This window comes from Alosa pseudoharengus, unplaced genomic scaffold (genome assembly GCF_046254945.1).
Source record: "Alosa pseudoharengus isolate Yale_2024_CS ecotype anadromous, Long Island Sound unplaced genomic scaffold, YU_APseudo_1.1 YU_APseudo_1.1_scf_14, whole genome shotgun sequence".
NCBI classification, from domain to species: domain Eukaryota; kingdom Metazoa; phylum Chordata; class Actinopteri; order Clupeiformes; family Clupeidae; genus Alosa; species Alosa pseudoharengus.
In genome coordinates this window covers 2,719,919-2,727,418 of record NW_027468609.1, presented here as the reverse complement: position 1 = coordinate 2,727,418, position 7,500 = coordinate 2,719,919, and the positions used below count along the sequence as shown (strand labels likewise).

The window sequence follows — 7,500 nt, the reverse complement described above, 5'->3', positions numbered from 1 at the left end:
TGTATAGAAAACACACACACACACACACATACACATCCTCACACACACAGACACAAGGTCATAAGCACATGTACAGTTATGCCCACCCACACACACGTGGAGATGTCCTTTATCATTCGCCTGTTCTGTGCAGAATGGCTCTTTGACGGAAACACTGGGAGGTGGAGGAGGATGTTTTGATGGAGTTCTGGGGTAAGCCAGAGGTATATAGGTGGAGGAGGATGCTCCTCACAACAGTCCCCTTTGTAACTAGGACAGATTCCGCTGTTGATGGGGGGCCAAGATCTGACGTTATCCAACCCTACAATACACACACACACACACACACACACACACACACACACACACACACACACTAGGACAGATTCCGCTATTGATGGGGGGCCAAGATGTGGGCTCCAATGAGGAGCCGGTACATGGTGCACAGATAAGCTCAGCTCTGAAGCCCTATATTGCTCACACATGACGTCGTCTGAAAAGCACATGCACAGACAGTGTTACAGTATGTACACACACACACACACACACACACACAAACATGCACACACACACACACATACAAACATGCACACTCAAAGAAAACCTTCGCATAGTCATACAAAACTGTAAATGACTGAATACTCTTCCTCACACAAACACACACCTACCCACACACACACCCACACACCCACACACCCCAGAGATTTCACATGGAGACTTAATATGCCTCATTATCTGGTCCACTTTACCTTGAGCTGTGCCTTGAGATGTGTTGATGCAAAAGCAGACACAATGCAATCTGCATACATTTGTTCCCATTCCCTTGAATAGCAGCAATTAGAAAAAGCACTTAGATACATTTCAAACAGCAGAGACAGCGAGAAGCAGTCGTCATGAAACCACTGCCTTTACAGCAGAGTACTGTATGAGAGAGAGAGAGAGAGAGAGAGAGAGAGAGGGAGGGAGGGAGGGAGAGAGAGAGAGGGGGAGAGAGGGAGGGAGAGAGAGAGAGAGAGGGGGAGAGAGGGAGAGAGAGAGAGGGGGAGGGAGAGAGAGAGGGAGGGAGAGAGAGGGGGAGAGAGGGGGAGAGAGGGAGAGAGAGGAAGAGAGAGAGAGAGAGAGGGAGGGAGAGAGAGAGAGGGGGAGAGAGGGAGAGAGGGAGAGAGAGGAAGAGAGGGAGGGAGGGAGGGAGAGAGGGAGTGAGAGAGGAAAAGAGAGAGAGAGAGAGGGAGAGAGAGGGTAAAAAAAACATGTAGAATGCAGTAAGACAGAGGACAGCCTGCACAATTGAATTCACATTTAGCCAGTGTTTCCAAAGGTATGCCGTGCCTAGAAATCCTCTTATATTGCCAGAGGACAAAAACCTGTTGAGAGCGATTTGCAGACCTGCCTCCTTAAAAAGGTGTCAAAATCCAAAATTGCTCTGGCACCCTCGGCACAGGAAGGGCTGGCCCCCGTGCAGGTAGAGGCTTAATCGCATGTAGATGCACACTGCTCCCTACTGCCAAGTGACATTTCCATTACTGTCCCAACCCCTTGGCCTTCCAATTTTAACAATTGTTTTGCAAGTCCCTCCTGCTAAACAGCTTTGCGGCGTTCCCGGGTGAGTCCCGAGGCTCGTCTCGGCTCCAAATTAAAGGGACAACTGCGCAGCTCGTGGGATTATTTCAGACAATGAATACAAATCAAAGAATTACTCTCCCCGGGATGTTGGGATTTCACAATGCCCCTGACCACTGAAGGCTTCCTGCTGAGGCCTGGCGGTGTGCTCACGCATGTGCCTCCTCGGGGGTGGTGTGTGTGTGTGTGTGTGTGTGTGTGTGTGTGTGTGTGTGCATGCGTGTGTGTGTGTGTGTGTGTGTGTGTGTGTGTGGGTGTGTGTGTGTGTGTGTGTGTGCGTGTGTGTGTGTGTGCGTGCGTGTGTGTGTGTGTATTTTACTGAATGCACGCAGGGGGACAGGATGCCCAAATGAAAGGAGAAATCACAAATGAGAGCTGGCTAGCACATATCGCCTGGTGAGCACCCGAGACTACTGGGTCTGCATGAGTAGGAGGAAGGCAGACAAAACGCAACAAAAAACACCTCTAGATGACCTTGGGAACTTGTGCTTATTTGCTTTGGAGAGGACTGTAGTGAATTCTACCATTTGATATATTTAATCAACCCTCCATGAGTAAGCTGAGGTGTTGTGTGTTTTGCTACAGAATATGCACAGACCTGAGACGCTATAAATAAACATGCATCATATAAATAAACATGCATACATCATAAACATTCCTCACGGTCTCTCTCTCACGGCCCAGAAGGAAATGAATGCAGCTTCAGCTCAAACACACTCTGTTGTATTTCTATCACTCATGTGGCAGCCTCTGTGTTTCTCGTCTCTCTTTCCTAATCTGTGGTGGATTGCTGGTTGTGTAGTCTGGCGAGAGGAACAGAAGGCCGCGGCTGACTACGGCGGTACAGACGACAGACACATGACGCGTCACCGTGTCCGCCGCGGGGCCCAGAAGGAGCCTCTCTCTGTCTCGCACGCCGCCCCCCCCCCCCACTCCGACTCTGACTCCCTTAAACAGCCGTGCTGATTACAGGCGACGCGCACACTCGAGTGCTGACAGGTGCTGTCCATGGTACTTCTCACTTCAGTTAGGGAGAGGGGGGGGGTGCTGAATGGACAGCTCTTGGGGCTCAGTTAGAGAGAGAGGGGGGGGGGTGCTGAATGGACAGCTCCTGAGGCTCAGATTGCCAGGATGCCATGTCAGCCCGCTGCCCATGAGCCCCAGCTCATTTCACCGGCTTCATGCAGCTGCTAGTGGGTCTATTGTTGTGGCGTCATTGGGAGGCTTTATGTGATAGAGTGGGTAATCACTTTTCACATTGAGCTCAGTCAATTTCTCTTTTTGTTGTATCTCCATTGGGCTTCAGCAGTCACTTCATTATGGAGGGGGATTGTTGAGAACACATAGTGATTCGGATACAAATGTGATGTAATCTATGCCAACTGGCAGATTAGTGGGCAGAGAAATAGCCCCTGGCGCAAAAATCAGTCAGTTTCACATCTTTTCTCTCTCTCTCTCTCTCTTTCACTCTGTTTTTCTCTCTTGCTCATTGCTTGCATTGCATAAACAAACACACACACACAAAACAGCAACACAAATACACACACACATGCAGAGAAAAACAGATACATACTTAAAGCAGACACCATCAGTGCACACAGCTTTGGCGTCAGCTGCAGCTGGCAATAGTGCTGATGAGATATCATTGTGGATGCCTTCATTTGCGTTGTAGATTCAGCCTGAGATTCCTTTCCTTCTGCGCCTCCTCTCACACCGGAGGGCAAAAACAAGGGAATGCCACTTCTCCCCCCTTAGCTTAGCTTCTGCTCTCTTCTGCTTCTGTTATTCAAGTCTATTCTTATCTCTCCTCTTTTCTTTTCTTTTCTTTTCTTGTCTTCTCTTCTCTCCTCCTCTCCTCTCCTCTTCTCTTCTCTCTTATCTCCTCTCCTGTCTTCTATTCTCTTCTATTCTCTTCTCTCCTCTTCTCTCCTCTTCTCTCCTCTCCTCTCTTCTCCTCTTCTCTTCTCTCCTCTTCTCTCCTCTCCTCTCCTCTCCTCTTCTCTTCTCTTCTCTCCTCTCCTCTCCTCTCCTCCTCTCCTCTTCTCTTCTCTTCTCTCCTCTCCTCTCCTCTTCTCTTATCTTCTCTTCTCTTCTCTCCTCTTCTCTCTCCTCTCTTCTCCTCTTCTCTCCTCTCCTCTCCTCTCCTCTCCTCTCCTCTCCTCCTCTCCTCTTCTCTTATCTTCTCTTCTCTTCTCTCCTCTTCTCTCTCCTCTCTTCTCCTCTTCTCTCCTCTCCTCTCCTCTCCTCTCCTCTCCTCTCCTCATCTCTTCTCAGTTTGAGATCCACCTCTAACTGTGTCTCTTCTCTCATAGGGAGTTTCAGATCCACCTCTAACTGTGTCTCTTCTCTTCTCTCCTCATCTCCACCTCTAACTGTGCCTCTTCTCTCATTGGGGGTTTGAGATCTCTAACTGTGTCTCTTCTCTCATAGGGAGTTTGAGATCTCTAACTGTGTCTCTCCTCTCCTCGTCTCTTCTCTCATAGGGAGTTTGCGCGTTGGAAGGTGAGGAATACTGCCATTGAGAGGAGGGATCTGATCCGTAACCCCCTGCCTCTCATGCCAGAGTTCCAGCGGAGTGTGCGGCTACTCGGCCGCCGGCCGTCCACCCAGCAGTTCATCGACACCATCATCAAGAAGTACGGCACCCATATCCTCATCTCCGCCACGCTGGGAGGTGAGTGGGTCCAGGAGGGGTCAGGGGTCAGCAGGGGTCAGCAGGGGTCGGGGGACCATATGGGCTTTGGCCGGTTTGACTAAATCAGTGGAGGCTCATGCTCATGTTCTGTTCTATCAACCGATACAAAATGAGTCTGACAGAGTCCAGACCACCGCACAGTCCACAGAGCTGTGACAGCCAGCCAAACAGCAGGACGGACAGGGGATTTCACGTGTGTGTGTGTGCGTGCGTGTGTGTGTGTGTGTGTGTGTGTGCGTCTGTCTGTCTGTTTGTGTCTGTCTATCTACTACGGCCAGCAACTTCATAGACTAGGGCACAGACAACAGGATATTTGCATTTTATATTGTGTGTGTGTGTGTGTGTGTGTGTGTGTGTGTGTATGTGTGTGTATTGTAGGGTTGGATAAGGTCAGTGGGGCAGATGAACACTTGGAGGTAAATACCAGTATGTCTGCTCACCTCCTGTGACACAGGAGTGCAGAGTGCAGCCTTCACACACAGTGACCAGGGCTGAGCTGGACAGAGTCAGGTTAGACAGGCGGCCATGTTTGGGAGGTCAGTCGGACAGCCTCATGGTAAGAGTCAGGTTAGATAGGCGGCCATGTTTGGGAGGTCAGTAGGACAGCCTCATGGTAAGAGTCAGGTTAGATAGGCGGCCATGTTTGGGAGGTCAGTAGGACAGCCTCATGGTAAGAGTCAGGTTAGATAGGCGGCCATGTTTGGGAGGTCAGTAGGACAGCCTCATGGTAAGAGTCAGGTTAGATAGGCGGCCATGTTTGGGAGGTCAGTCGGACAGCCTCATGGTTAGAGTCAGGTTAGATAGGCGGTTAGACAGGTTGGACATACTCACATAAAGGCACATCCACACTCTCTGTGTTCAGCTGTGCAGGGTTGACATGGGAAAAGGGGGAAAGGGGAGGGGCATAGAATACATGCAATTTAAGTTGCCCATGAATCTCCTCTTAATCCTCTTAGAGACATCATAGTCAACATGGGGTAAAAACGTGTTATTTTTTAGCTGACTTTTGGGCATCAAGCTTAGCAGCCAATAATGGCCTTTTCTCCCAAGAGACACCAATGTGCTGGATCCGCTCTCTCATTGGGTAAAGATCCACTCACACGCCGCTCTCTCATTGGGTAAAGATCCACTCACAGGCCGCTCTCTCATTGGGTAAAGATCCACTCACAGGCCGCTCTCTCATTGGGTAAAGATCCACTCACAGGCCGCTCTCTCATTGGGTAAAGATCCACTCACTCGCCACTCTCTCATTGGGTAAAGATCTACTCGTAGGCTGTGGATAATTAGGTTTGAAATGCGAGCGCAAGCTACGGATGTTGTTCTAAGGCTACAGAGGTTGTTCTAAGGCTACGGAGGTTGTTCTAAGGCTACAGAGGTTGTTCCAAAAGCGGGATGAAGCAATGATTGCCTCTCGTTACAACGCTTCTCTGACACAGAGCTGTCAGACTCAATAAGTCCAACAAGCCATATTTGGTTTTTGGTTAAAGGCCGCAGGGATGATGTAAAGGCGGATGGCTCCAGTTGCCGTATCATGTGCAGTGGCCTGTCAGGCAGTTCAAATGAATGAACTAATTATGGCACACAGAAATGTAATAGGCCTGCTGAAAGAAGACGCTTAAGGAGCTCGTGTTTAATAAAAGTCAACGCCACAGCGAGGTGGACTAAAGGCTCTGGCCAACACGACGGTTAGCGCCACATTAGAACCTGCGGCAGATTCCTGGATCCCAAGGTCTCTGATGTGGTTTTGGGGTCAGCCCTTTTTCACCCCCCCCCCTCTCTCTTTCTCTTTCTCTCTCTCTCTATCTCTCTCTCCCTCTCTCCCTCCTCTCTCCCTCCTCTCTACCTCTCCCTCTTTCCGTCTCTCCCTGATCGTTTTTTATCTTTCCATTTTCCTATCCTGTGACACGAGAGCAGATCGGGTTGAACCCCAAGGGTGAGCGGGAGAATGATGTCCCTGAAGTCGCTGGTAGCAATCTGCCCGCTGCGCATTACAGTGGGCCATTATGTGGGCAGATAACGCTGGAGAGTGGGGAGATCACTGAGAGCTGGCCCACAGCTATTAGACGCTAAGCGGAGAGTGGCCGTGGAGAAACGAGGACGCTCCGTTAGCCGCAGCGTCCATTCTTCTTCCTTCTGCTCCACCCATCCCCCACAGAGCAACTTAAACAGTGCAGGGTGTATGCTAACCCTCGTGTGTGTGTGTGTGTGTGTGTGTGTGTGTGTGTGTGTGTGTGTGTGTGTGTGTCCGTGTGTGTGTGTGTGTGTGTGTGTGCGTGCGTGAGCTGTTGCTGACGCTGAGGCGTTTCTCAGGGCTGCAAATCCATCCGCCTGCAGCAGCATCCGCCTTGTCTCTGCGTTTAATACATATTAAAATTTTCCATTTGCCTAATTGGCCGATGACTGCAGGCTTCCTCATGCCAGTGATGCATATGCTGATGTGGGCCGAGGTGCCGTATTTCACCGCGCAGGGTGGCAGCTTTATTTTACAGACGGTGCCATGTCCTGTGAGGGTACTCCACTGACTTTTAAATACAGACGTCCTTTATGAAAAGTGTAATGTCACTAAGAGGGATGGCTCTGTTTGCACTGCCCTGGCACATTGGCGTTCCAGTAAGGTTAAACATATTTCAATCAGCAGACACACACACACACACACACACACACAATCAGCAGACCTTCAGGGTACACAACGCAGCAGGGGAGCCGAGGTTCTAGTCAGACCCAGGATGTGGCGGCGGCTGCTGTTTACAGCACAGATCTTGTCCTTAAAGCAACACTGTGCAGGTGTTTTACCTTAATACAAAAATGTCAGATCCCGTCGATCCGGGTACATCTCGAGAGAATCGTGAAGCATTACCTGGTTAGTAGACATAGCTCTTTGGAGGTAGTTAATTACCTGGTTAGTAGATATAGCTCTTTGGAGGTAGTTAATTACCTGGTTAGTAGATAGCTCTTTGGTGGTAGTCAATTACCTAGTTAGTAGATAGCTCTTTGGTGGTAGTTAATTACCTAGTTAGTAGATATAGCTCTTTGGAGGTAGTCAATGCCTGTTGCTATTACCTGGTTAGTAGATATAGCTCTTTGGTGGTAATCAATGCCTGTTGCTATTACCTGGTTAGTCGACATAGCTCTTTGGAGGTAGTTAATGCCTGTTGCTATTACCTGGTTAGTAGACATAGCTCTTTGGAGGTAGTCAATGCCTGTTG

At 49.6% G+C, this 7,500-nt stretch overlaps 1 protein-coding gene across 1 annotated transcript in view; it reads left to right on the top strand.

The window, feature by feature from the left end:
- brinp1 (bone morphogenetic protein/retinoic acid inducible neural-specific 1) overlaps nt 1-7,500 on the top strand; it is a 94,267-nt gene that overhangs the window by 33,374 nt on the left and 53,393 nt on the right. Inside the window, exon 2 of the mRNA XM_076283138.1 lies at nt 4,083-4,273. Within this exon, the coding sequence (XP_076139253.1) occupies nt 4,083-4,273 (191 nt within the window). The remainder of the gene's footprint in view (nt 1-4,082; nt 4,274-7,500) is intronic.